This window comes from Ichthyophthirius multifiliis (assembly GCF_000220395.1).
Source record: "Ichthyophthirius multifiliis unplaced genomic scaffold scaff_1120509251396, whole genome shotgun sequence".
In the NCBI taxonomy this organism is placed as follows: domain Eukaryota; phylum Ciliophora; class Oligohymenophorea; order Hymenostomatida; genus Ichthyophthirius; species Ichthyophthirius multifiliis.
The window spans coordinates 1-27,598 of record NW_004085914.1 but is presented as its reverse complement, the minus strand read 5'-3'; the positions used below and the strand labels follow the sequence as shown (position 1 = coordinate 27,598).

Below are 27,598 nucleotides of genomic sequence, written 5' to 3'. Positions count from 1 at the left end.
ATTGACAAAATATTGTAATTAAAATACTAAAAAGATAATAATTTTAAATTTAATTCTGAAAATTAAGAAATTAATTAAGAAAAAAATACGATTTTAAATAAGAAATAAGAAAAGATATTAATTGTGAAATTTAAACCAAAAATTATATATAAAATTAAGAATTCTAACATAATGATTTTATTAAAGAAATGTAAAACTAAAATGAAATTATTAAATAAAAATATAAAAATGTTCATTTTTGATAGAAATATATTTTGCTTAAAAAAAAATAAGAAATACCTTTATTTTTTTATTTTTTAAAATATAAAATACAAATTTTATTTTTCTATATTCTTTATAGAAAAAAATAAGCATATATTTTTTAAATTAAAAAAAATAAATATATATATATATATATATATATATATATATATTATAATTATTTTTTTTCGTTCAAAAAAAAAAAAAAAAAATGCCTCATTTTCCTGAAGAAATCGAATACAGTGATAAATATTAAGATGAATATTATGAATATAGGCACGTTATATTGCCAAAAGCATTATTTAAAAAGATTCCTAAGGGTAGATTATTAGAAGAAATGGAATGGAGGTCTTTAGGAGTTTAATAAAGTAGAGGATGGGTACATTATGAAGTACATAAACCAGAACCTCATATTTTATTGTTCAGAAGGCCTTTAGGAACTGATTTATAAACTGGATTACCCCCTCCTGGATTTAAAGCACCTTATTGAATAATATATTTTTATTTTTGTTTATATATATTATTTAGTAATAAAAATATTTTATATTTATTTATAACTCAATTTTTTTCTGAAAAAATTATATTTTTTTTTTTCAATTATAAAATAATTCTTTGTAATTTATAATTTTGTTTAAATTTAAAAAAATATAATTTTTTTACAAAAATAATCTAATTATTTTTTATTTATTTTCATGATTATTAAAATAATTAAAAATTAATTTATTTAAAATATTTGTATTATTTTATTTTTTTAATTATATTATACTTTATATTTTTTATTTCTTATTTTTTTTTTAAAAAAAAAAGATATATGTATTTTTTTTAAAAAAAAAAAATTAACAAAAATAGACTAGAAAAATCAATAATTAATTTCTTTTTTAATTGAAGTAATTTTAAAAATAAAAAATGAAAAAGAAAAATAAAATAATCATATTAAAAATAAATTTATTCAAAAGTTTTCAAAAAATAATAATAATATTTTTATTAATAACTTTTATATATTAAAATATATTAATTTAAAATCAATAATTACTATAATTTATATATATATATAATCTAAAATAGCATAAAAAAGAAATATGATATTCATTAAATTTAATTTTAAATTAACTAACTAAATTTTTATTCATACCAAGCATTAAATTTTTTAACTTTTTAATATTCGCAAATGGCAGCTTAAGGAAAAATTACTGCTTTTCTTTTAAGTTTTTCTGAAGAAACAAGGAAATCTTCATTATTTAAATTAGAATTCATAATAAAGTTAGAGTTGAAATAATTAAAATATTCAATATTATTTTTTTAGAAAATATCAATTTATTTTTTTAATATTTTTTCTTAATTTTTTTTTTATTTCTTCTTAAATAAACCACATTTTCTGAAAATTCACTTTTATTATTATTTTTAGACACATTTTCTTCCAAAAAATTTTATATTATATTTTTTTATAATTCTACATGTTCATTTTCCCAATTTTTATAAAATGAATTTACATAATTTACATATAAAATTTTAGTCTTTTTTTCCAATGTAAATCTAAAAAAGCTTCTTTCCTAAAAATTCAAATTTTTTTATTCCAAAAGATTATGATTTATTTTTGCAAATAGAATTTCTTCTGGATAGATATCTTCTTTTAATGTTCCTTATCTTTCATCTATATATAATTATATAATATTTTAACTCCAAGCATCTCCTATTAAATTTTATACTGTTTTTAATAATTATTGTAAACTTTTGTCTATTGTAAACATTAAAAATGCTTATTTTCCAAATAAGGACCTTAAGTAATCTTCGTATTTAATTTCCTTTTACTTAATAAAACCAAAAAGTATACTTTTGAAGGCTTTATATCTTTCATTAGCAATTTTTTCTTTTTCTTCTGGATTAAAGTTTAATGTTTTTTCATTTTCTTCAAAATTATTAGATATTTCCCATGCTTTAAAAAGCCTTTCATAAATAATATAAACAAATCTGATAAAAATAAATAGATTTTTCGTACCAAAAAAGGGAAAATAATTATCATTAGCTTTTGGCAAATACAAATTTTCTTTTATTTTTTCAAATGAAAAATTCATTTTTTAAAATTTTTTTTAATTTTGATTTTCACTTATTTCTTCATTTTCATCTTTATGATCCGAAAATTTTGTAAAAGTTGAACAATTATGGTAAAATTGTAAATTTTAATCTTTATTATTTTATAGTTCTTCGTTTTTTTCTTCTTAAATAGTATTATTATTTTCATTGTTTTCTTATATATTTTAAGGATTTTAATTATTATTTGTTCTATGATAGGATTATATTTTATCAAAAATTTTATTTTCGATTTCTTAAACAATTTTAATAGTACGATTTTCATCAAAAGTAATATCTTCCACTGAATCATTAAATCCTTCAAATTAAAGGAACTATTAAACTATTATTCTAAAAGCTTTTTTTATTTTCTTTCTTTCTGCAACGCTATTTATTATTTATGAAAAATAGAAATTTACTAATCCAAATAAATCTTCTCTTATTTTTTTATTTTCAAAATTTAAAGTCATTATAGGAAAAACAAATTTTCTTTAAGTATTTTCAAAATCAAATTTCTCAATAAACTCTTCATTTTAATGATTACACTTCTCTGTATTTGTAGTACCTTAAAAAGAGTTCAAAAACTTAAAAAAGATTCAACATTATTCTCAAACTCTTCTTTATTTTCGAAGTCTTCTTTTTTCATTCTTATTTTATTTAATATTTAAAATCTGAATTCACTTTCTTTTTCAAATCTTTATATTTAAATTAACTTCCTGTCATGTCTTTTAAATATAAACGATCTATGATCTAAAGACCGATGGTAGTTTTTTTCTTATATTTCATGCCATTATTTCTTTGCCTAGTTTTATCTCACATTCATTAATTCTTATAATTTTTCCTTAAGTCTAATAAGTATTAAAGGAGCTGTTTTTTTTGGGTTCATTAATAAAATATCACAAACTTCTTATTATTCCTTTACTCCATGTTTATAAAGAGTACTTATTATTTTTAAATCAATTGCTTATTGTACTATTTTTCTTTCATCTTCAACTTTGATATTATTCTTTTCGACTTTTTCCAATAAAAAAATGGTTCTTTTGAACATCGATATTTGAAAATCGAATTCATATTTTTCATCTTCACTTTTAAAAAGTTATTCCTCATATGCGTTTTTTCTCATTATATTAAATGATACATGTTCTGTACCCATAGGGACTGTTACAATTTTTGTATTTAAAACCTATTTACTCAAATAGTCTGAGTTTGAACAATTTTTAGGATAATATTTCGGCATGTATACATAGCTATGGGTATATCTTTAATGAGTATTAAAATCTATTTCGTTTAAAGGTTTGAAGCAAGTGTTTGCTTTTCTACGACTGCTTTCACGACATTCTACTAAGTCTTTGAAATATTCATATAATAAGGGATTGTTTTATGATAAAGGCTCTAAATATTATTAACTTAACTCTAATACATCAGATGCTTTTAAAATACATTCTAAATACAAATATAATAGTTTTAGAATATTCTGGAAAGCTAAAGGATCCATATATTTGTCAATATAGTTTATTAAAATTTATTCTTACTATTTTTTATTTTATTTATTTATTTATCAGTTTTTTTTTTTTTACTTTTGTTACACCAGATGGTAATTAAACATTTTTTATATCTTCTAATTATTCAATTTATAAATTTTATTCTTTTTTAAAAAAATAAATATTATGATTATTATAATATTTTATATTTAAATATTTTTTTTAATTAAAATAAACTGAAAATTAAATATTTAAATATTTATTTTAAAATATATGATTTTAAATTTCTTATAATTATTTACAAAAATAAAATAAAAAGAAATATAAATAAAATATTTTTATTTTATTTTAATTAAATAAATTACTTTAGTTTTCTGTTTAGATTTTCAATAGTGAATTAATTTAATTTTATTAATTCTTAACTTGTGAAGAACTTTTAATATTTTAAGTATTTATATTTCCATTATTAAGCATATGATAATAACTATTTTATTTATTATTAATTTTATTAATTAAGTGACTATTTTAATTGCTTAAATTATTGTTGAAATTATTATTTATATTAATATTAGCATTATTACTATTATTCTTATTATTATTGATTTGATTGTTTTCTATTTATTTTTAGTTTCTTTTTCTATTCTTTAGTTCTTGTAGATGTATCTGCTTTTATAAAAAAATTATAAATATTATTTTATTAAAAAATATAAAAAAATACATATAAAAATATATAAAAAAATATATATGTTTATATCTAAAAAACAAAAATAAACAAAAATATTTAACAAGAACTTAAAAAAAATATACCTTAAAACACATTTAAAGCCTTCTTATAAATTGGATGATCTTTTCCGAAAATAGATGTACAGACATCAATAAGAATAGCCTATTCATTTCGTGACCAGAATTAGTCTTTTTTTTTATTGCAGCAATAAATTCATTTAATTTTTCAGGATACTTTGTACTAATTTCTTCACAAATTTCAGACGACTATTATTTGATTAATTCTCTTTTTTTCATAATTCCTTTATTATTTATTTATTATTTATCTAATCTTATATTCTCCTATTTATTTTTTTCATTTATATAATTGTTCCCGATTTCACTATCTATTAGTTTATTATTCTTTGATTCTTCAGATATTTAAAATTAATAATCTTAATGCAGCATACTATTTAACTCATGCTAATAATCCCCATAATTTTTAAATAAATCACCTATCCCTTAATAAAAATCTTTCCATTATTCCGGATTTTTAGTCTCACCACAAAACTTAGATACCCTCTTGTATAATACATCATTGTCTTTTCTTAACTTGTTTATAAATTACTATACAAGCTGCTTTAAACGTTATTAATTTGTAGTGCCAGAACCAAATTGTTGGTTTGTTATACTGTTTGGTTAAGTATTATTTTAGTTTAAACCTTAAGATTCGAGTCTGGGTTGTTGCGGTTGAGTAGGTTGATGTGTTTATTATTATTATTACGACATTTATATTATTATTATTATTATTTTGTATTTTTTTTTATTATTAATATTTATTTATTATTATTATTATTTTATTTTTTTTCGTATTGTTTATTAATTTTTTTTTTGATTTTATCTTTATTAATTTTTTAATATAAATGTTGTGTATATGATATTTATATTTATTTTTTTAAAAGTAATTTTGAAAATGTTAACATTAATATATATTAATATTCAATGATATTCCAATATGTATAATATTTAAATTAAAAAGTAATTCTTAAACAATAATTAATTCTATGTAATATATATAAAACAAATTATTATTTATTCATTTTATAAAAAAAAAAAAATTATGATTGCTAAAAATATCAATTTAAATTTAAATAAATAATTTATTATATATAATTATGTTATTTTAATTTTTATTTTTTATAAATTTAAATTAGGGATTTTATTTTTTCTTTTTAAAATAAAATATGGTTTAAATATAAAATTATAAATTTTATTATATTAAATCTAAATTAGCATTCTTATTATAATATTATTCTATATAATTGATATAAGTTTTATAAATAATTTTAATTTAAATGAAAAAAATATAAAACACTATATAAATATATATATAAATATATATATATATATATATATATATATATATAATAATATTATATTTTTATTTATTTTAAATATTTATTTTTTCTTTATTTTTTTATTATATTCTTTTTATTTATTAATTAATTTAATATATAGTAATCATTTTATACTTTTGTCATTTTATCACTTAATATTATATTCCTATATTTGTATCTTTCTATTCTTTTATCATTTTAACTTTTATTCCTTTTATTATTTTATTCTTTAATCATTTTATTATTTTATCATTTAATCATTTACCCTTTTATTTTTTATAATTCTATCATTTTATCATTCTATCATTTTATTATTCTATATTTTATCATTTTATCCTTTTATTATTCTATACTTTTATCCTTTTATCTTTTTATTCTTTTATCATTTTATCATTTTATTCTCTTATATTATTATATAATACATTGATTACTATTGTTAAATAAAAATAAAATAAAAAAATTATAATATTAATAACATATATAAATAAATTAATATTAAAAATATATAAAAATTAGTTTATTTTTATATTTGAAAAAAATGAATGAATTTTTTAATTTGTTTTAGAAAAAAAAGTAAATTTAAATTAAATAAGTACACTTATTCTTATTTTAAATATTAATAAAGAAAATTTTAATATAAGATTAAATTCAAATAAAAATAAAAATAAATTAATTATAATATTTATTTAATTAATTTATTTTTTAAATAATATTTAATGCTAAAAAAAATATTTTTGTTTTATATATATATAATCTAATTTATGTATATATATTTTCAACTTATTAATAATTTATATAAAAATTTTAAACTTAATATACAAATATAAAAATATTTTTAAAAAATATAAATATTAAAAGTATAATATATCTTAAAAATTATAATTATCTTTTATAATATTAATTAAAATCAAACTAAAATATTATATATAATTAAAAAATTTAAATTGAAAAAATAAAAATTATAAATAATTAGAAGTAAACTATTATATTAATTTTCATTAATAAAATAATTAATATTTTTATTAATATTATTTAAAAATACTTTTATATATTTATAATTTTATACATAAAACATAGAATTTTCTTAATTTAAATTACCATTATAAATATAATTATTTTCTTATAAAATTTATAATTAATAATAAAAAAAATATTAAAAAAAATAGCCAAGAGGAGGTAAATTACTAAAAATAAAATAAAAAAAGACACAAATATAAATAAAATATAGGATCATCAGGAAGAAGTTCAGGATCATCAAGAAGTACAGCTACTGCATAAAGACCTGCTCCATAAATGCAAAAGCCTGCTCCTTAACCAGTTGCTTAATAACAATAAAAATCTGGTGGAATGTTTTCAGGACTTGGAAGTACATTAATGCAAGGAATGGCCTTTGGTGCAGGTTCTGAAGTTGCTCATTAAGCAATTAGATCAGTTATCGGATCAGGTTTATAATTAAAATTAATAAAAATAAAATATTAATAATAGGATCGTCACATAACAGTTAAGAAGCTCCTGTTTAATAATAATAATAAATTTAACCTTAATAATGTGGAGAAGAAACTAATAGCTTCTCTAATGTAATTATATTTTAATAAATTTTATTTAATTATTATTATTTTTTATTTAAATAAAGTGTCTTAGATAACATACTGAATTATCTATGTGCTAAAGTTACATGGATATGCTAAAGGAATGTTAAAGAAAAAATAACTTTTGAATTTGAAATAAAAAAAATTTGGATTTAAAAATAATATTATGAAAAACATTACCAATATTTTTGTTTTTCTTTAGAAATTTATTTTTATTTTATTTTTTCTAAAAAAATAAATTAAAATATAATTAAATAGACTTTTTTCTCCTTTTTTAAAAGTTAAATATAAAATTTTATTTTTTTACTCTTTCATATATATAATAAATATATTATATTTTTTTTTTAAAAAAATAAAAAGTTATTATTATTACTTTTATATATAATTTTTATTTTTTTTCTTATAATTTTAAATACAAGTTTTCTACACTAAATATTAAAATAACTATATTTTAATATCTAATACAATTTTAATATTTTTTAATTTATTTACAAAAAACCCATAATAATTTTTTATTTTAAATAATTTTAATTAAGAACATAATATTTAAATTATATATAACAATTTATGTTTTTTTAATTATATATATATATATATATATATATATATATATATATATATATATATATATATATATATATATATATATATATATATAAAAAAATAAAATATGTGAATGAAAAACTTGCAAACGAAAATAAATCAAATTGATTATTTGTTCAATTGTTCCTCCTGAATTAAAAAAAAATATTTTTTTTTTAAATAAAAATCATTTAAAAATAAAATAAAAATCATCTATAATATAAAAAATTTTATAAAGTAAAAATTCTGCATATATATAAAATTATTCAAAAAGTAAAACTTTGTAAATAATAATAAAAAAAAGTAATATAATTTTTGACACTAATTAATTAGAGAATAATTTAATTTATTTATAGATTGATAGAAATCTTTAAGTGGGAAAAAAGTGAATTAATTAAAAAATAACTAATAGTTTATTTTTACTCCGAATCTAATAGATAAATAAAAACTTTTTAAAATTAATTTGCTTATTTCTTTAAATTTATAAATTATTTAAAAAGATAAAGTTGAATATACAAAAAGAAAAATAATTAAATTATAATTTATTTTATAGAAACATGTAAACCATAAATATCTGAATCTTAACCAAAATAGTTAAATTAAGTGTATTTATTAAAATCATATATTATTTTAACTTTAAAAATTATTACTAAGACTACAATTAAAAACAGGAAAAGGGTTCATTAACTATTTTATTTAAATATAATAATAAAAAAATAGATAATTTTATATATAATACTTATGGATTTTATTATTTATTGTCAACAATTTTATTGCTTAATTTTTAATTTAATTAACTTAACAAAAATCTTTTTTAATTTTATAAATCTCTATTAATAATAGTAAGCGTTTCTAGCTTATTTTAAATATTAATTTTATCAGAATTAACTTTGAATTCTAATTATTTAGCTTTTTAATATAAAAACTCATTATCACTTAAAAGTTTTAAAAAGCGATTTTAATTTCTTTCAATTTCTTCTTAAAAAAAAAATTTTCTGCATCTAAAGTTTTTGATTAATTATCATAATCATCTTAATATTATGACACTTCGTATTATAATGCTTAATATAAATTATGATAATCGCTTTCTAATCCCATTTTTCCTTCTTCTGTTAATTTTTAAAGATCATATAAATTAAATTCATCTTATGTTATTTACGGTTTAAATTTTCTCATATTTATTTTATATATTATAAGAAGTTATATATTTTTTTTTTTTAATAATAAATTATATTTTATCCAATTATTTTCATAAACAATTTTTTTTAATTTATATATATATATAATTTTCATTTCTTGGGTTTAAACAAAATGAAATCTACATCAGTATATCCTATATCTATTGAAATATAAAAATATAAATAAATAGTTATGTATATAATACCTTTTTTATGGTATTTATTAAATCTTTTTGGCAAAGGAAACTTTATTTATTTAAGCAAAATAAATTCATATTTATATTATTCTGCTTTTTTCATTAAAAACTACAAATTTTTTTTTTATTTTTCTAAAATTAGCTTTTTAAAAATAAAAAAATACTTTTCTCGTAGAAGATTTATGCATAGAATATACATTTCCATTACAACTTTCTTTAAATAACAAATAATTATACAAAAATAAAAAAAAAATATTTACAAAAAGCCTTTTCTAAAAATAAAGAATCAATTCCTTCATCCTTAGTCCCAAAAGGAGGATTCATAACAACAATATCAAAAATTTTACATTTTACATTCCATTATTTAAGATTTATATTAATAATATCAAACATTGATTAATCTTCGAATTTTTCAATTAAGCCATTGTTTGAAATTTCTGCATATTTAGTATCTATTTCAAATCCAATAACATTTCTTTAAAAAATAAATAAAAAATATTTTTTTTTATAAAAACCTTGCACCTATATATATCATTCCTGCAGTTAACATACCTGTCCCACATCCGAAATCACCTATAATTTTTGTTTCTAAATCTTCTTCTATCTTTTATATTAATGATAATTTTAATTAAATTTATTTTTTACATCTAAAATTTATGTTAAACATTATGCTGCTATATTTGGAGGAGTTAAATGTTGTTCTAATATCCATTTATCTTTTTCTCCTTAATCAAAGTTATCCATATCTGATAAAAACAATTCTATATGCTTTAGTTTTATTTTGCCTTACATGATTTTTTTATATTATTTTATATTTATATTATAAATATAATTCTAGTATTAATAAAATTATTAAATTTGTTTTAGGCGAAAATCTTTTATACAAATTAATATATTTATGATTCATAAACAATATTTTAACTAAATAATTTGTGATTATTTATTATACGTATAATATAATTGAAATAACTATTTTATTTATTAAATTTATCAAAAATATTTATAAAATTAATTAATACAATTTTAATAAAAATATATAATACTATAATTTATTTTTAAAAAAATACTATTATAAGCTTTTTTTATTTATTTACAGGCATCAAATCCTGAAAGTTTATTGCATTTCAAAATATACAAAAAATAAATAAAATTCAAAAGAATTTTTTTTTATTTTTAAAAATGAACCATTATAGAAGGCTGTAAATAATAATATATTTCTAATTTTTTATAATAAATATTTAATATTTATAAAAAATTTGTATTTATAAAAATACTTTCTTCGTAAAATCTGAAAAAATAATTATTAAAAATAAAAATAAAAAATATATAAATTAGTTTACATAGTTTATTATTTTTAATATTAACACATTATAAATTAATTTTATTATTAAATTTAGATAATATATTTATGAAATAGTCAAAATATTAACATAAATATAATTTAATTTCATTGATATTGCTTTTTTAAAATATTCCATAATTATTCAATTTTTTAAAATATAGAATCGTTATTCTTATCATAATTATCTTATTAAATTTAATTTATTTTTTATAAATTTTATACCAAATTCTCAATTATAAAGTTAAACATTTCTGATAACAAAACTTAATAGTTCTTATCATTTTTAAATTTCAAATAAATTTCAAATAAATCCATTATAGGTTTTTATATATTTTCTTAAATTATTTTTTATATTTTTGACATGTTTTCTTCCCAAAAATTCATCATTTTTTTATGTTTTTCTTCTAGACATATATATGAAAAACTTAATATTTTATTTATTTTTTATAAAAATTCCAAGTCTAAATTTAGAGAACTCAAAAATACTTCTTTTTCTTTAAATTTTATTTCGACTAAACTTTTTCTTTATGTTTTTTCTATTAATTCTTCATATAAAACTTCGCTTTCTTTAAAAAAGCTTAACACCTATGAATTATAAATTGCTATTTTTTCAAAATTTTCTTTTTATAAATTCAAAATTACATTCTTTTCTTCTAAATCAACACCCAACTATGTACATAAAACCATAAAAGAATGAATTTATTGGATAATTTAAACTTTTTAATATTAATTATTTGAATTTTAAATAAAATTTTGAATAAAAACAAGCATTTAATTAGCTTATTTTTATAGTTCAAAAAATGAAGGAATATTTTTTTTTTGAGAAATTTAGTCAGTATTTTATTAAGAAAATTCATACGAAATTTCTTATTAAATTTCATGAATTTTTTTAATCATATTTGTATAATTTTTTAATGGGTTTTCTTGTTCTAATATACCTATTTAAAATTCTAATTCTGTACATATTTTTCTTGTATTTTTAAGATGCTTAATTAATTTTTCTACTTTTTTCTTATATTTTAGTACTTTGCTTTATAATAAATGCTCTCTCATTTAATTAGGATTTATTGATTATTTCAAAAGCTTTATTTGGGATTCTTTATCCAAAATATCTTATTAAAGTATATCATATTAATTCTATATTTCTTATTTTTTTTCTTTTAATTTATTGTTATCTTACTTTAAACGAAGATTTTCCTATTTCAATGTATTAATAATTTCCTTTTCAGATGTATTTTCTTAAATTTATGAAACTTTGGAAATATTTGTTTTGATTGTTTAACTAAATTTAGGGTTTTATAATGGCTTTTTCTATAAAGAAAAGTTGGGCTTTTTTTACATTTTATTTTTAATTTGATATTTTTATATAATAATTAAATATATAAAAAAATTTAAAAAAATCATAAAGACATTAATTAAAAATAAAGATTTTAAAAATAATAATTTTATTTGAGGTATAAATCATAGTGTTATTTTTGCATTTCAACTTTCAAGTTATTTATTGTTTAAGGATATTTAGTTGCTAAAAGTTAATCTAACTCTTCATCTAGTGTTTTTATTATATTTTAAATAACTTAATTGTCTTTTTCAATTTGATATTCTTTCTCATCTATATTTTCTTGACTTAACTATTGTTTACTATAAAAAAAATATTATTTTATAATTTTTTAATCTTTTATATTTTTTACGTTTTTTAAAATATCAATTAAGTTTAATTTAATTATATTATTCTTTTATTAAGATTATTAAATGAATATATATATTAATCTAAAATATCTATTATTTCATTTATCATTTCGGAAAATATTTAAAGAACCTATGATTGCTTTGGTTCATTAAATTATGTTAGCAAATTCGAAAGTATATTTTATTAAAAATTTATTTGTAAATTTTATATTTGTATTTAGTCACTTTCAAACTCTTTTAATAAGTCTTATATACTTTAAGAAGTATCCTATATTTATTTATATTATATTTTATTAAATTAGTATACTTTTTACATCATATTATTAAATTAATGTATTTAAGATTATATTTATTTTTGTAAATAAGCTTTTATTTTCTAATATTTTTTATATTTTAATATTTATTTATTAATATATTTTATCATATTCATAAGGATTATTTGCTTAAATATTAATTCCAAAATATTAACTTATTTATTGTATTTTTTATTAAAGAAGAAGACTTATATTTTTATAATCTTTTAAAGTATTAATTTAAAAATAAAAGTTTTCATCCATATTTTATTCTTTCTCTTAAATTAAAATGTCTATTTTTTATCTAAAATCTTCCTCTTTACTTTCCAGAAAACTAATAAAAATTTCATTTTATAAAATTTTAGGTTTGTTAGATATGTTTTTTAAATAATATTCTAATTTCTATTTTTATATATATTAAAAACAAATAAATATATATATATATAAATATATATATATATATATATATATATATATATATATATATTTATTTAAAAATTCATTTACTCTTTTTCTTTTTTCCATGAAATCTATATGATCTTAGTTTTGAAAATGTTAAATAATATTATGCTTTGCAGGTAAAACAGGTAATATAATCCCAGGAAAAACTAAACTGAAATAAATTTAAAGTCTTTCAAAATCTTTATATCTTCTTTATACTTTATTTTCTCCTTAATTTTGTATATTACTTTTTATCTTAAAGACATAATATCCTCTTTAAAAAATACCTTCTTTTTACAGAAAATCATATCCTGTGATTTATATATTTATTTTTTGTTTTTATATCAAAGATATACCAATATTATTTGATGTATTCAGGTTTATTTTATTAAGCTTTTCAATATGACTTTTACTCATTTAATGAGATAAATCGAGATCATCTTTTATTTATACGTTTTCGTTTTCGAGATTCTTTAGTTAAGTTATTGGACGCACATATAATGAGGTTTCTATATTTGCATTTTGAAAATTATTCTTATTTTGATTTTTAAAATTAAAATTTAGCACTTCTAATGTTTGAGTGTTAAATACATTTTAATTCTGGTCTCTTATACATTCGGAATTTTAGCCAAATGAAAATGAGTTTTTGGGATTAAAATCTAAATTTTCTAAATCTTCTTGAGTGTTCATAATTTTTTTGTTTAAATATTTAAAAAAAAAAATTTCTTTATTCTTATTCAATATATATTATATAAAAAAAAAAACTACAGATATTATATATTATATAAAAATATATATTAAATTATATTCTTAATAATAACTATTATTTAAAAAATTATAAATTATCATTTTTTAATTATTATTTATATTAATAAAATATAATTAAAGTAATGCAATAAACATATTTTTAAGTATTATCTTAAAATATTTAATTTTCATATTTTATAAAAGTATTTTTTGTTATAAATAATGTTTAATAAGTATTTTTTATAAAAATATTATTTTTATTAGTTTTTATATTTATATAAATTAAAAAAAAAATGTATTGAAATATTTATAAAAATTATATTTCAAATAAATAAATATATTATTTATTTTAATATTAATAGTTAGAGATAAATATTTATTATAATTTAATAAAGTTATTAAATTAATATGATTTTTTTTCTAATATTACTTTTTTTATTTTTATAATCAATCTTTGATAAAATAAATGAAATTGTATTTATTTTATCAATAATTAGAAATAAACTTTTATGTTATTTATAAGCAAAAATAAATAAAATATTTATTAATATTTAAAAATTTAAATATTTTCACTTAATTAATAATAATAAATAATATATATAAAAAATGAAACTAAAAATATCATTATTCCTTACATTAATATTTTTGCGAATTTTTACAAAATATATTTATGCTTAATCTTAAAATTCTTCTAATGTTTAATAGTTAAAATCATAAATTGAATAATAATCAGATTAACCTTAAAAATAAGAATAAGAAATATAAAATAATAAACACAATTACGATAAAGAAAATCATTATTAAAAAAAGGAAAAAAACGGTGAAACAAATGATTTAAAAGAAGTTGAAGGATAAGAATAATAATATACACCAGACGATTTTGAGTTTTATTTATTTATATTTATAGCGACATGTATTATTTAAATTAAAATAAAAAACTAAAAAATAATTTAAAAAAAAATAGTTTTGGTATTATTTGCAGGCATATGTTCAGGCCTTACTGTAGGTTATTTAAGTATAAACGATCTTTAATTAGAGATAATAATGATAAATGGTAGTGAAAAAGAGAAAAAATCGGTAAGAAAATATATTAGTTAACATTTGAAATTAAATATATAAAAAGGCAAAAGCAATAGGATAAATAATAAAAAACCATCATTTATTATTATCAACTCTTTTATTATCAAATGCATTTTGTATGGAAGCTTTGCCAATTTTTTTAGATGCTATATGTCCTGCTTATTTGGCAATTTTAATATCTGCAGTTGCCGTTGTTATTGTAGGAGAAATAATACCTCAAGCTTATTGTATAGGAAAATATTAATTAGTTATAGGAGAGTTTTTTGTGCCTTTAACAAAAATTTTAATTAAATTTTTGTGTATTTTAACTTATCCTATTTCCATTATTCTAGATAAGGTTTTAGGTGTGCATGAAAAAACAAGAATGGATAAAAAAGAAATAATTGGCCTTGTTGAATTATAGGAAATTAATAAATAAAAGCAAGGGAATAGTGAATAAGTAAAATAGATTTTTAGTAAAATAAAAAACAAATAAATATATATAAAAAGGAAGATGAAGGTCTTACAAAAGAAGAAATTGAATTAACAAAAAACACAATGCTTTTAAGGGATTAAAATGTCTGTACTAAACTAATTCCTTATAATAAAATATTCAAATTTCCATAAAACTAAAAAATTACAAAATAATTAATCCAAAAAATTGCAAAAAAAAGTTATTCAAGTATTGTAATATACGATCATTTAAATGACTAAAACATTATAGGAATTTTAAAAGCTAAAAGTCTAATTAATTACATTGATACTGAAATAGGAAAAACTCTTATTTAAGTAATAAAATTTTAAGAACCGATTATAATTACTAAAGAAGCTAATATGCTCGAATTATTAATGATTTTTACAAACAAATAAACCACTGTTGCTTTAGTTTCAGATACTATTGTAAATTTGGAATCTAACATATTGAAAAATATTTAAGATCCAAAGGCATACTTATTTATTTTTCATTTTTCATATTAAAAAAATATTTTAGCTTAAAAATAGGATTATCGAACCTTAATAAAATAAAGGCAATATATTAGGACTTGTTAGTCTAAAAGATGTTTTCGAATGTATGATAAGTAAAGAATTTTAAGATGAAGATAAGCATTTAGGTACTTTGGCACCAATGGAAAATGTATTTTATATAATAAAAATTTTATTTTTTTATTTTTTTTTAGCTTATAAAATCATTAGTTAGTCAAAATTAGTAAAAATGTGCAAATTATAAAAATGATTCCATAAGAAGAAAATATTGATTTTTTTGTGAATATATTCAAAAAGTTAAAAACTTTTTGTAAAAAATTTATAAATCATATTAATTATTTTTCATAAATAATTTATAAATATAATTAAAATAAAATTAAAAATATTAATTGTGAAATTTAAATAAAAAATTATTATTTATTAAAAAATTAATATAGTTAAGTATATTATATTTTAAATAATAAAGAAAAATTAATAAGTATTATTTAAATAAATTATATTAATATTAAATATATATATATATATTTAATACAAAATTTTATAATTTATATATAATAAAATAGTAATATTTTTAAAATAAAAATAAAAGATAAAAAAATAATAAATTAATATTAAAAATTGTATAATAAAGATATGTATAAATTAATAATTATATTTTAGAGAATTTATAATTTCTAAAAATTTATATATTATTTTTTATAATCAAAATATAAATATTTTATTAAAATATTAATATGTATAAATTTAAAATAAAATTAAATGATAAAAAAAATTTAAAAAATATAAATATTTAAAAAAGAAAATAAAAAATTATAAATTACAAATATTATAAATAAATGATTTATAAAAATATTTATTTATATATTTATTTATTTATTTATTTATTTATTTATATATAATATAATATAATATAATATAATATTATATAATATAATTGTATTAATATTAATATCTTATTTATTTCTAAAGATAATAAAAATATTTCTAATTTATTTAAAATTTTATTATATTTAAAATGATAAACACTAAAAGATTAAAATCAAAAAAAATATATTTGAAAAAATCATAAACTATTTTATATATCTTTATTACATTGATTTATTTTAAATATTTATAAAAATATGTAGATATTTTTTCAAAAACAAAAAACTACATTTAATTCTTCATCTGAAAAATTATAAATATTTAATTTTAGTATAAGGTTTAATAATAAAGTAAAATTAAAGATAATAAATTGAAACTTTAAATAAATTTTAAAATTAACATTTTTAAAATTATATTTTAATTAATTTTAAATTAATTAGGTATTTAAATATAAATAAAAAATGGATTAAAAAGATTATCATTTTAAATTTAGATTTTCAATAATAGGTAATAAAAATAATAAAAAATACTCTATATACTTAATAAAATAATAATAGGCGACAAATCAGTAGGAAAAACATCATTTATGGAGTGTATTAATAAATAATATAAAAATTATTTAAAAAAAAATAAATGTAAAGCAATTACATAAAATTATGGTAAAATAATGGAATAAGAATAAAGTGATGAACTAAATATGAAGGTCATAAAATAATTTAAATAAATTTATTTTAAAAAAGTATTAAATTTATAAAAATATAGACAGTTGGATATATGGATGTTGATACATTTTTTAAAATAGCGTATTGGGAAATTCCAGGATAATAAAGAAATTAAGAATACTTTTATAGATATTGTTTAGGAGCATCAGCAGCTATATATATATTTGATAGTATATTTGAAAATTAAAATTATAAAAACTTATAATTTATTTAGTATCAAGGAGGTAAACTTTTGAAAGAATTGAAAATTGGATATAAGAAAGTGAAAAATGTGAAATTCCTATTAGAATATTAGTTGGAAATAAGGTTTTTAAATAAGAAATTTGTATAAAATTTTTTCTTATAAATATATATGCGTTTATAGGTTGATCTTTATTCAAGTACAAAAGGAGCTGTTCAAAAAAGTGAAGCTTTAGGCCTTGCTAAAAAATACGGAATGGAATATTTTGAAACTTGGTATTTTATTTAAGAAATAATTAATAATTTATTATACACATATATTAATTTATATAAAAAAAGTTCTATTGGAGATTCTTCTATTTCGCTTGTATATGATTATTTATTTACAACTGTTGTTAATTCTATTCCTAATCCACCAACGCCTCAATCTTTGATTGGGAAAGGAATTTTACTTGGAAAAAGACTTTTAAATTCAGCAAAATATTAATTAGTATAAATTTACATATTAATTTTTGTTTAATTATTTTTTAAAAATAAATTCAGGCTTTATGCGATATAGCTTCTCTCTATGAATGATTGATATATTTTTTTTGAATCTACTTGTAGTTATTTTTTATTTTATGTATTTATTCTGATTTATAAATATATTTTTAAAAGATAATTTATATATAAACAAAAAGTTTTTTTTTTATGTTAATTAAAAAAAAATTAATTTTATTTAATAAATGTTTAAATCATTAAAACCAAAACCAATTTTTAAAAATTAAAATTAATATCCTTCTAATAAATAAAAATATATATCTTTAGTATTTAATTATAAATTTTATAATAATCACAAAATTAACTTATATCAACTATAAATTAAAATTCATTTTTTTATTAAATTATTTTTATCATATTATATCATATCTTATTATATAAAATCATATTATATTATATCATGTTATATTTTTTTTATTTTATTTTTTTTATTTTAAATTATTTTATTTTATTTTATTTAATTTATATTGGTATTTATTTTTATATATTATATATATATAAAAATCATTAATTAAATGGGTAATACGTTTTAAAATTGCACTTCTAGAGATAAAGATAAAATCAAATAAAAAGAAAGCAAAAAATCAGTTGCTTTATCTGCTAATTAAACGTATTAATGTTAAGTTTAACAAAGTATAATGGCAGATTAATAAGCACAAGATAAAACATAAGAAAATCCTTAAAGTAGTGATAATTAGTAAGCATTGAATTAAGAAGAGTTATAATTATAACAAAATAAAATTACTGATTATCAGCAAGTAGTTAATTAATCTTAAGAAGTAAAAGGAGAAAACTAAAATATTAATAAATAAGAATAAAATAATTAATAAGAAATTAAAGATATTCTTGATGATAAAAAAAATTAAGATAATTTAAATTTAATATCGGACGAAAAAATAGCTGAATAATAACAATATGAAGAAAAATAAGAAGAAAAATACTAAGAATAAACTGAAGTAAAAAAATAAACATAATACATTTTTTTAAAGGATTAATAAGAAATATAATAAAATAATGAAAAAAAATAAGAATAATTGAACTAAAGCTATGAAATTAAATAATAAAAATACAAATAGAATGAAAAAAATTAGGTATAAAATGAGGAAAAAAATAAATAAAAATAAGAAGAATAACATGAAAACTAAAACAAAAAGTAAATTGAGAAAAAACATGAAGAAGAAAAAGAAGAATATTAAATTGAAAATAATAAAGAAATGTAAGAAGATATGAATTAAGAATAATAGGAAATTTCAAATTAAAAAGAATAATAAAAACTAATTGAAGGAAAATAAATAGATAGTCAAAAAAATAAATAGGAAGAATAAAACTATAGCCATAATAAAAAAAATAGAAATAAAAATTAAAAAAAAGAAAATATTTTAAAATAAAAATAAATAGAAAAATATAATTATTAAGAAAAAGAGAAAAAAGAAGAAAAAGAAGAAAAAGATAAAAAAGATGAAAAAGAAGAAAAAGATGAAAAAGATGAAAAAGAAGAAAAAGAAGAAAAAGAAGAAAAGGAAAAAAAGAAGAAATAAAAGATAAGAATGAAAAAGAAGATAAGAATGAAAATGAAAATGAAAATGAAAAACTGGAAAACAAAAAAATAAAATAAGAATAAAAATAAAATAAAGAAAAAAAAGAAAAAAAAAAATTGAGGAATAATAGAAATAAATAAAAAATAAGAAATAAAATGAAAAATGAAATATAGAAAATAAAGAATTAAAAAAAAAAGAAGAAAAATATAAAAATGATAATAAAATAAAAATTGTAAAAAAAAAATAAAAAATTAAAAATTAAAAGTTAAAAAAAATTAAAAAAAATAAAATTAATAAAAAGAAAAATAAATAAATAAATAAAAAAATTAAAAAATAAATAAATATATAAATAAAAAAACAATAAATAAATAAATAAATAAATAAATACATAAATAAATAAATAAATAAATATAAATTCATATATAAATATAATCATAAATATAATTTTATTTATTTTAATAACAAATAATTAAGTTTATTTTTTTTTCCTTACACATTTTTAATTCTTTCATATATTTAATATTTTTTTACTATATTTTTTTTTTTTTTTTATAACTTCTAATAATTTTTATTTTAAAAATTCTTTTAAGTTTAACTAATTTTTAGCAATATTTAAATTAACAAAATAGAAATTATTTTTATTATTTAAAAATAAATAAATATTTATAAAAAATGTAATTAAATAAAGAAGTAAACGAACTTGTATTTACAAGATTAAAATAAGAAAGAAAATAATGGAGATAAGATCATCCTCATGTATTTATAATTATATATATATTTTTTAATTCATATTAAAAAATATAGCGTTTCGTAGCAAAACCTACTACTAAAGATGATGGAACTATTAATATGCTTAAATGGTATTGTGAAATTCCTGGACCTGAAGGAGTATAAAAATATAAAATAAGATTTTTATTTTTTTATTAACATTTAAGAGTCCTTGGGAAGAAGGTGTCTATATTTTATATATGGACTTTTCTCAATCCTACCCTATAAAGCCTCCTAAATGTAATAGACTTATATAATTATTTATTATAATTAAATACAGGTTAATTTAAGCCTGTTTTACCTCATCCTAATGTTTATCCTAGTGGTTTTTTTTTTAATATAAATAACAAATTTTTTAAAATTAATATTAGGAACAGTCTGTCTGTCAATTTTAAATGAAGAAGAAGACTGGAAATCTGCAATCACTATAAAATAAGTATTAATGGGAATATAAAAATTACTAAAAGACGAGCCAAATATTGATAGTCCAGCTTAATATGATCCTTGTGTTTTATATAAGTATAAATATGTTTTTTTTAATTTACAAAATAACCTAAAAAAAGAACAAATAAAGAATTGTATTATTAAAAAGTAAAAGAGTTCGCGCAACAAATGAAGAAGAAAAGCGAATGATATTATATAAAAATTTTATTATATTTAAAATTAGTAAAATAATAATTAAAGGAAAATATTTATATACTTTAAAATTTTAAATACATATACTCATTAATAAATTAATAAAATTATAATTAATTTTTAATATAAACTATATTTTAACAAACAATTTTAAAAGTTCTTAATTGCATAAAAAAGTTATAATTTTTAACAATTTCTTATTTATAAACTAAAAAAAATTTTAGTTAATAAATTACTTATTAATATAATCAAAAATATTATCTATAAAAAAAAAAAAAATTCTTATCAAAATATTAATATTTATTAAAAAATATAATAATTTATGTAAATGATAAAAATAAATTAAAATTAAATGTGATAAATTAAATAATACTAAATATTGCTATAATTATTATAAAATCAACTATAATAAAAAAAAATAAAAATATAATTATTGAATAAAAATAATAATATAATATAAATATAATATAATATAATAAAAATAATATTTTTTTATATTTTATTTTTTATATATTATATATTTATAAATTATTTTTTTTTTATATATTTTTTTTTATATTTACTATTTTAAAGTATTAATTTTTTTATTTTTTTTATTTTTTCCTATTTTTATTTGATTGTTATTAAATATCTATTTTTTATATTATATAATTTAGGATTTATTTTAATTTTTTTATATTTTATATATTTTTTAATTATTTTTTTATAATTATAATATTATATTATAAGTATTCTTTTTATTTTAATATTAATAATATTAAATAAAAATAATTTATTATATAAATTATTTTAAAAGATTTAATAAATAAAAATATATAAATTTAATATATAATAAAAATGATAATTTAATAGTAATAATGTAATGCAAGAGTCGCATCATGTACATTAAACTAATGGGCAATGGATTTCGAATATAATAAACAAAATATTATAAAATCAATATAAATAGCTAAAGAAAATAAATGTACAATTCGCCTCGGTCCTGAACTAGAAATAAGTGGGTATGGATGTGAAGATCATTTTTTAGAATTAGATACAGTCACACATTCATGGGAAGTATTAGGAGAAATCCTTTCAGATTCATAATTAACCAAAGACATATTATGTGCAATTGGAATGCCTGTATTATTCAATAGTATGTTATTTAACAGTTGTGTATTATTATTAAACTAAAGGATTATTTTAGTTCGTCCAAAAATATATTTAGCAGATGGTGGTAATTATAGGGAACCTCGTTATTTTACCGCATGGAAATCTCATCGATCTTTAGAAGAACTCGAGCTTCCTCAATTCATATAAAAAATAACTAATTAAAAGTATGCTCCTTTTGGAAACGCAATAATATAAACAAATGATACGCGCATAGGTATTGAAACATGTCAAGAACTATGGGTTCCAAGTACTTTAAGCAGCTAACTAGGCTTAAATGGAGTAGAAATATTCTTAAATTAAAGTGGATCTCATTATGAAGTCCATAAATAAAAAAGGAGACTACATATGATTCTTGAAGCCACAATTAAAACTGGAGGCGTTTATATTTATTCTAATTTAAGAGGATGTGACGGTTCTCGAGTTTACTTTGATGGGGCTTCTATTGTGGCCTAAAATGGAAAAGTACTTGGAATGACTGATATGTTCTCTCTTTAGAATGTAGATGTGGTTGTTAGTGATATTGATTTAGGAAAAGTAAGAAGCCATAGGGCTGAAAAAAAATCTTTTGGAGAATAATCTGTTGAAAGATCGATAAAATAGCAATTTCCAATTATCAAAGTAGACTTCTAAATAGCAAACATTAATTTTTTTGATGTAAATTTGAAAGAATTAGATGATAAAGAGGTTGAATAATTTATTATTAATGACATGTCTTATGGTCCTTCGTGCTTTTTATGGGATTATTTAAGAAGATCAGGTGCATCTGGATATTTTTTACCGTTTTCAGGTGGAGCAGATAGCGCTTCTTCGGCTTTAATTGTGTTTAATATGTGCGAAATCGCTTATTAGACAATAAAAGAGAAAGAAGATTTGGATGTTCTTGAAACTCTGAGAAAGATTGTTGGGGATGAAAACTATAATCCATAAAATTCAAGAGATATTTGTAAAAAATTGCTTTTTACAGCATATATGGGTAGTAGAAATTCCTCTTTATAAACAAAACTTTTGGCAAAATAATTAGCAGATGAAATAAATTCAAGGCATTTTGAAATTTCAATCGATAAAATTTTTTAAGCTTTCGAAGATACTATTGAAGATGTATTTGAAAAAAAAGCATAATTTAATTAAAGTTATTAAGAAGATCTTGCGCTCCAAAATATTTAAGCCAGGTCTAGAATGGTTCTAGCTTTTATTATGGGATAATTGGCTTAATGGAAAGATGGAAGATAAGGGTTTCTTTTAGTTTTGGGATCATCTAATCTAGATGAAGGACTTAGAGGTTATTTTACTAAATATGATTGTTCTTCTGCAGATATTAATCCTATTGGCTCTATTTCAAAAAATGATATTAAAGCCTTTTTAAAGTAAAGTTTAGGAAATTTATTAGTTTATTTTTTTTTTTAGATGGAATTATAATGTTAAAGGCATTTAAAGTGCTCTTAAAATACTTGAAGCAGTGCCTACGGCTGAATTAAGGCCTATGGAAGATAATAAAATAACTTAAGCAGATGAGTAAGATATGGGAATGAGTTATAATGATTTAAGCGTATATGGGAGACTTAGAAAAATTGAAAAGCTTGGACCTGTTTCAATGTTCAAAAAACTCGCTTAGATGTGGAAAGATCTTAATGTCAGAGATGTTGGGGAAAAAGTTAAAAAATTCTTTAAATTTTATTCTATTAATAGGCACAAATAAACAACATTAACTCCAAGTTTTCATGCTGAAAATTATTCTATTGATGATAATAGATTTGATTTGCGATAATTCTTATATAATTCGAAATGGACTTATTAATTTTAAAGAATTGATTATTTAATTGATGAAAGAGAAAAATACTTAAAAGCCAATTAAAAAAAATGATTTTTTTAATAATTCTCTATCTTAATTAAATTTTGAATGAAAATAATTTATTTTATTTAGAATTTTTAAATATTTTACATTAAAATTATAAAAAATAAATAAAAATATTATTAAAATTTTAATTTGTGAATTAATTTAAGAGCTAATTTTTTTTATAAATCTCTTTCTTAAAAGATAAGATTATTATTTACATTAATTTATTTGGATTATATCAAATATTTATTAATTATAAATATTCAGAATATCGGCTATTTATAAATTTTTATATTATTTTTATATATTAAAGAAGTTTGATTTAAATTTTTTATTAAATAAGTTGAAGTAAACTTTTATCTATTATTTTTTAGATAATTTTCATTAAATCATTTTCTTTCAAAGGTCTTATATTACATTTTTGTTTATTATATTTCTATAATTTTCAGATATTAAAATTATTTAAATTATTTATATATTATTATTATTCTTATATTTTTTATTATTTTTTTTATTGTTTTATCATAGATTATATTTTCATGTAATATTCCATATTTTTTGATTATATTTAATCCAACTATCTAAAGCTGTATTTTTGTTTTTAATTAAAACTAGATTAATTAGATATTGATAAACTTGTAGTTAATATTGAAAAATTTATTTATATTTATAAACTTTATTTTTAAAATTAAAATTTTATTTTTTATTAATATATCATATTATTATTATAATATTTATTTTTGAATAATAAAAAAGTTTTTTTTTTAAAAAAAAAGATAACTTTTATTTTTAAAATAATATTAGAAAAAAAAGCAAATGAACATTCTTAACTTATACAATACAATATTGAAACCGTAAAAAACTTAATATCCTTCGAAGACTACAAAATCATTAATGAATATAAGCTAAATTTAAAACAAAAAGAATTTTTAGAATGATATATATTATAAATATAGAAAATCTGCCCGAGCTACTAAAAACGAAATAATAATTCAAACAAAAGGAGATATAACTTAAATTTAAGATGAAGAATAAATAAAAAAAACATATTAAGAAACGCAAAATACAAAAAATACAGAAGCTTGTAAATATGATAATTCTAATAAAAATACATTTGAAGACTTATTATAAAAACAAAGGAATAAAACGAGTACTTTATAGTCTTATATTAAAACTTAAAATTAGAATAATTCAATTCCAAATTAATAAAATAAAAAAAAAAATATAATCAGTTATTTGAATTTTTTAGTTAAAGCATTTTTATTATTTATTTCATTAATTATTTTGGCATTTTTTTCATATTTTACTTAGCAAAATTTCTATTTTTAATGTTTTTTTACCTACCCTTTGTTTGGAATTACACTTTTTCTAAATATTTTAGCTTTCTTTGAAGAAAATAAGTAAAAAAACATAGTATAAACTAAACAAAAATATACTATTTTTTAAAAAAAAATACTTTTTTTTTCTTGTATTTTTACCCTTTACTTACTGAGCTGCTTTTATGCATTTCTTTTAGAAAAATAAATTTTTTAAGTAAATTTTATTCAGTAATACAAACTGATTTTTACAAAAATTTTTAGATGCTTTTTTTTATTTTATGTACTTATTTTTGCATTTCTTGTCTCTTTTTTATATTTGAAAAATCAAGAAAAAAAAATTTTATAGAAAAATTTGAAAATATAAGAAATAAAAACTTAATAAATATAAAAAACATTTGCTAATTTTTAGGAAAAGCTAGAAAATATTTAAAAAGATATGAATGTAAATGTTCATAATATCTCTTAAAAAAATAAAGAAAATATTTAATAAAAAGAAAAAAAATTAGAAAAATTGAAAAATAATATTATTAGAATTTAAAATAATACTTTAGATTTTAAATAGGATTTTTATTTTTTGTATTTTAATGTATTTTTAAAAAAAATGTTATTATTGGCTATATTTTTAGCTTTGAATTCTCTTTTTTCTTTCAATTTCGGATTCTCATAATGGAAATATGCTTTTTTTTTAATAATTTAAGCATTAAATGTAGTTTTTTATTAATTTTTCATTTAAAATATATAATAAAAAATCCAAAGAAAAACATTCTTATTACTTTATTGTATTTCTTAAAATTTTATTGGATATATGGCATTTATTTTTGTATTTTTATAAGATTAAAATAATGATCTTATTTTAGTTTATTTAAGCTTTTTAAAAAATTTATGGATTTTGGCTATAATTTATAAATAAAAAAATAGAAAAAAATAAGAAAAAATTTAAAACTAGATTATAATATCATTATTTCAAGATAAAAAAATAGTAAATAAAAATATTAATTTAATAAATAAATAAGAAATTTTTGTAAATTAATAAATTTTTTTATATCTTTTTTTTGATTTTTTGGCTATTCTAGGGTCATTTTTCGGTTTTTTTTTCTCTGATTTTTAAAATTGTTAGTTTTAAAAGGTTTTTCTGATTTGGTTTTTAGCTTCTTTTTTATGGAATATTTTATTAATAGGATTTTTTTATTTATGGTAATGAAAAAAATAAAAGATTTTAGAATTTTTTGTAATTTTTATTTAGAGTATTTATAAAAGATTGGTTAGTAATATTATCCTTTAATTATTTTTAATTATTTTTTCGTAGCATTATATTCTTATATATATTTTCTTAACTGATGTTTTTTTATTTATTTCTAGTTGTATATATTTTAGCTTTAATACTTTACATATATATAATTATAATTTTAAAAACTTAAAATTTCATTATATATTTTTATTTATATTTAAAAACAAAATTTATTTATATTTATTTAATTCTTTTAAAATATCATCGCAATATATTTTTTCTGATGAACATTTGAGTCCTTATATTCTATATTTTTAATTATTATTAATAATAAGTATTGAATTCAATTATTATATTAATATTTTTTAATTAAAAATCTTTAAAAAAAAATTACTTATAAAGTTATTTTTCAAAAAACTGTATAATATTTTATTTAATAGTAAATATTTCTTATTGTTTTATTTACACTTCTTATATATGTTATTCTTTTAAAATTTCAATATTATTTTTCCATCCTTTGTTTTCTTCTAATAGATTATTTTTTAATTAGTTTTCCATTTCTTAATTAAGTTTAGTTAATCTTTTTACAGCTTTTCTTTCTCCTTTTAAAGCATCAAAGAATATTTGTTATTTAGTATCAATCATATCGAATTCATTTTAAATTAATTTTATTTTATTATTTAGCCTTTTGTTTTCATCTATTATTTGTAATTTCTGAGTGTTTTCTTATTAAATTGGTATTTGACTTAAGTTTCCTAATATTTAAACTATTCGATTCTAATAAATCTATTATATTCCTTTATTTCTTAAATATAATTTTCATATGTTAGTG

The 27,598-nt window shown here is 16.2% G+C and overlaps 7 protein-coding genes across 7 annotated transcripts, besides 75 other annotated features; 4 read left to right on the top strand and 3 right to left on the bottom strand. All coding sequences in view use genetic code 6, as the record gives it.

Moving 5' to 3' along the window:
* Nucleotides 1-379: 379 nt before the first annotated feature.
* Nucleotides 380-417: a microsatellite.
* Nucleotides 418-451: 34 nt separating this feature from the next.
* IMG5_195290 (hypothetical protein) lies at nucleotides 452-730 on the top strand (the record flags this gene model as incomplete). Its single annotated transcript, XM_004024343.1, has 1 exon — nucleotides 452-730. One exon carries the CDS (start codon nucleotides 452-454, stop codon nucleotides 728-730), a length of 279 nt encoding a protein of 92 aa, XP_004024392.1.
* A 149-nt stretch (nucleotides 731-879) lies between these two features.
* Nucleotides 880-921: a microsatellite.
* Nucleotides 922-1,518: 597 nt separating this feature from the next.
* Nucleotides 1,519-1,565: a microsatellite.
* Nucleotides 1,552-1,590: a microsatellite.
* Nucleotides 1,557-1,601: a microsatellite.
* Nucleotides 1,602-2,884: 1,283 nt separating this feature from the next.
* On the bottom strand, nucleotides 2,885-5,143 carry IMG5_195280 (ubiquitin carboxyl-terminal hydrolase family protein, putative; the record flags this gene model as incomplete). Its single annotated transcript, XM_004024342.1, has 4 exons — nucleotides 4,596-5,143; nucleotides 4,154-4,272; nucleotides 3,885-3,925; nucleotides 2,885-3,699 (listed from the first exon to the last, which is right to left on the bottom strand). Exons 1-4 carry the CDS (start codon nucleotides 4,956-4,958, stop codon nucleotides 2,885-2,887), a joined length of 1,338 nt encoding a protein of 445 aa, XP_004024391.1. The 5' UTR covers nucleotides 4,959-5,143.
* Nucleotides 4,487-4,534: a microsatellite.
* Nucleotides 4,488-4,531: a microsatellite.
* Nucleotides 4,488-4,533: a microsatellite.
* A 135-nt stretch (nucleotides 5,144-5,278) lies between the features above and the next one.
* Nucleotides 5,279-5,352: a microsatellite.
* Nucleotides 5,283-5,352: a microsatellite.
* A 513-nt stretch (nucleotides 5,353-5,865) lies between these two features.
* Nucleotides 5,866-5,929: a microsatellite.
* Nucleotides 5,920-5,987: a microsatellite.
* Nucleotides 5,988-6,057: 70 nt separating this feature from the next.
* Nucleotides 6,058-6,294: a microsatellite.
* Nucleotides 6,076-6,286: a microsatellite.
* A 34-nt stretch (nucleotides 6,295-6,328) lies between the features above and the next one.
* Nucleotides 6,329-6,400: a microsatellite.
* Nucleotides 6,333-6,402: a microsatellite.
* Nucleotides 6,403-6,738: 336 nt separating this feature from the next.
* Nucleotides 6,739-6,776: a microsatellite.
* Nucleotides 6,741-6,776: a microsatellite.
* Nucleotides 6,777-7,180: 404 nt separating this feature from the next.
* On the top strand, nucleotides 7,181-7,604 carry IMG5_195270 (hypothetical protein; the record flags this gene model as incomplete). The annotated part of the gene is made up of 3 exons (XM_004024341.1): nucleotides 7,181-7,331; nucleotides 7,373-7,464; nucleotides 7,521-7,604. 3 exons carry the CDS (start codon nucleotides 7,181-7,183, stop codon nucleotides 7,602-7,604), a joined length of 327 nt encoding a protein of 108 aa, XP_004024390.1.
* Nucleotides 7,605-8,056: 452 nt separating this feature from the next.
* Nucleotides 8,057-8,134: a microsatellite.
* Nucleotides 8,135-9,347: 1,213 nt separating this feature from the next.
* IMG5_195260 (methyltransferase like 5, putative) lies at nucleotides 9,348-10,177 on the bottom strand (the record flags this gene model as incomplete). Its single annotated transcript, XM_004024340.1, has 6 exons — nucleotides 9,348-9,397; nucleotides 9,443-9,542; nucleotides 9,598-9,647; nucleotides 9,694-9,908; nucleotides 9,949-10,037; nucleotides 10,079-10,177. 6 exons carry the CDS (start codon nucleotides 10,175-10,177, stop codon nucleotides 9,348-9,350), a joined length of 603 nt encoding a protein of 200 aa, XP_004024389.1.
* Nucleotides 9,651-9,698: a microsatellite.
* A 480-nt stretch (nucleotides 10,178-10,657) lies between the features above and the next one.
* Nucleotides 10,658-10,706: a microsatellite.
* A 353-nt stretch (nucleotides 10,707-11,059) lies between these two features.
* Nucleotides 11,060-11,086: a microsatellite.
* A 1,742-nt stretch (nucleotides 11,087-12,828) lies between these two features.
* Nucleotides 12,829-12,870: a microsatellite.
* A 315-nt stretch (nucleotides 12,871-13,185) lies between these two features.
* Nucleotides 13,186-13,241: a microsatellite.
* A 461-nt stretch (nucleotides 13,242-13,702) lies between these two features.
* Nucleotides 13,703-13,751: a microsatellite.
* Nucleotides 13,752-14,521: 770 nt separating this feature from the next.
* Nucleotides 14,522-18,339, top strand: IMG5_195250 (hypothetical protein). Its single transcript, XM_004024339.1, has 12 exons — nucleotides 14,522-14,855; nucleotides 14,907-15,019; nucleotides 15,066-15,477; nucleotides 15,522-15,901; nucleotides 15,993-16,136; nucleotides 17,290-17,356; nucleotides 17,407-17,552; nucleotides 17,612-17,741; nucleotides 17,786-17,877; nucleotides 17,936-18,027; nucleotides 18,091-18,241; nucleotides 18,295-18,339. The coding sequence occupies exons 1-12, from the start codon at nucleotides 14,549-14,551 to the stop codon at nucleotides 18,325-18,327; spliced, it is 2,067 nt and encodes a 688-aa protein (XP_004024388.1). The 5' UTR covers nucleotides 14,522-14,548; the 3' UTR covers nucleotides 18,328-18,339.
* Nucleotides 16,835-16,883: a microsatellite.
* Nucleotides 16,836-16,878: a microsatellite.
* Nucleotides 16,836-16,882: a microsatellite.
* Nucleotides 16,878-16,937: a microsatellite.
* Nucleotides 16,879-16,920: a microsatellite.
* Nucleotides 17,227-17,287: a microsatellite.
* A 301-nt stretch (nucleotides 18,340-18,640) lies between the features above and the next one.
* Nucleotides 18,641-18,690: a microsatellite.
* Nucleotides 18,643-18,701: a microsatellite.
* Nucleotides 18,698-18,760: a microsatellite.
* Nucleotides 18,698-18,772: a microsatellite.
* Nucleotides 18,773-18,857: 85 nt separating this feature from the next.
* On the bottom strand, nucleotides 18,858-19,548 carry IMG5_195240 (hypothetical protein). The gene has a single exon (XM_004024338.1). The coding sequence runs from the start codon at nucleotides 19,461-19,463 to the stop codon at nucleotides 18,876-18,878; it is 588 nt and encodes a 195-aa protein (XP_004024387.1). The 5' UTR covers nucleotides 19,464-19,548; the 3' UTR covers nucleotides 18,858-18,875.
* A 156-nt stretch (nucleotides 19,549-19,704) lies between these two features.
* Nucleotides 19,705-19,851: a microsatellite.
* Nucleotides 19,717-19,882: a microsatellite.
* Nucleotides 19,786-19,863: a microsatellite.
* Nucleotides 19,838-19,881: a microsatellite.
* Nucleotides 19,883-19,886: 4 nt separating the features above from the next.
* Nucleotides 19,887-20,238: a microsatellite.
* Nucleotides 19,892-19,938: a microsatellite.
* Nucleotides 19,900-20,086: a microsatellite.
* Nucleotides 19,958-19,993: a microsatellite.
* Nucleotides 19,968-20,114: a microsatellite.
* Nucleotides 20,012-20,187: a microsatellite.
* Nucleotides 20,038-20,206: a microsatellite.
* Nucleotides 20,047-20,123: a microsatellite.
* Nucleotides 20,050-20,206: a microsatellite.
* Nucleotides 20,052-20,163: a microsatellite.
* Nucleotides 20,063-20,245: a microsatellite.
* Nucleotides 20,068-20,164: a microsatellite.
* Nucleotides 20,099-20,240: a microsatellite.
* Nucleotides 20,133-20,240: a microsatellite.
* Nucleotides 20,139-20,273: a microsatellite.
* A 228-nt stretch (nucleotides 20,274-20,501) lies between these two features.
* IMG5_195230 (hypothetical protein) lies at nucleotides 20,502-24,363 on the top strand (the record flags this gene model as incomplete). The annotated part of the gene is made up of 7 exons (XM_004024337.1): nucleotides 20,502-20,585; nucleotides 20,634-20,717; nucleotides 20,765-20,837; nucleotides 21,065-21,103; nucleotides 22,183-22,368; nucleotides 22,441-23,749; nucleotides 23,790-24,363. The coding sequence occupies 7 exons, from the start codon at nucleotides 20,502-20,504 to the stop codon at nucleotides 24,244-24,246; spliced, it is 2,232 nt and encodes a 743-aa protein (XP_004024386.1). The 3' UTR covers nucleotides 24,247-24,363.
* Nucleotides 21,521-21,562: a microsatellite.
* Nucleotides 21,651-21,706: a microsatellite.
* Nucleotides 21,670-21,721: a microsatellite.
* Nucleotides 21,680-21,721: a microsatellite.
* Nucleotides 21,718-21,781: a microsatellite.
* Nucleotides 21,719-21,794: a microsatellite.
* Nucleotides 21,721-21,792: a microsatellite.
* Nucleotides 21,721-21,828: a microsatellite.
* Nucleotides 21,721-21,835: a microsatellite.
* Nucleotides 21,754-21,788: a microsatellite.
* Nucleotides 21,891-21,941: a microsatellite.
* Nucleotides 21,893-21,984: a microsatellite.
* Nucleotides 21,894-21,927: a microsatellite.
* Nucleotides 22,030-22,084: a microsatellite.
* Nucleotides 22,030-22,091: a microsatellite.
* A 322-nt stretch (nucleotides 24,364-24,685) lies between the features above and the next one.
* Nucleotides 24,686-24,728: a microsatellite.
* A 115-nt stretch (nucleotides 24,729-24,843) lies between these two features.
* Nucleotides 24,844-24,901: a microsatellite.
* A 739-nt stretch (nucleotides 24,902-25,640) lies between these two features.
* Nucleotides 25,641-25,683: a microsatellite.
* Nucleotides 25,684-26,000: 317 nt separating this feature from the next.
* Nucleotides 26,001-26,041: a microsatellite.
* Nucleotides 26,042-26,053: 12 nt separating this feature from the next.
* Nucleotides 26,054-26,097: a microsatellite.
* Nucleotides 26,098-26,943: 846 nt separating this feature from the next.
* Nucleotides 26,944-27,013: a microsatellite.
* Nucleotides 27,014-27,598: the final 585 nt, after the last annotated feature.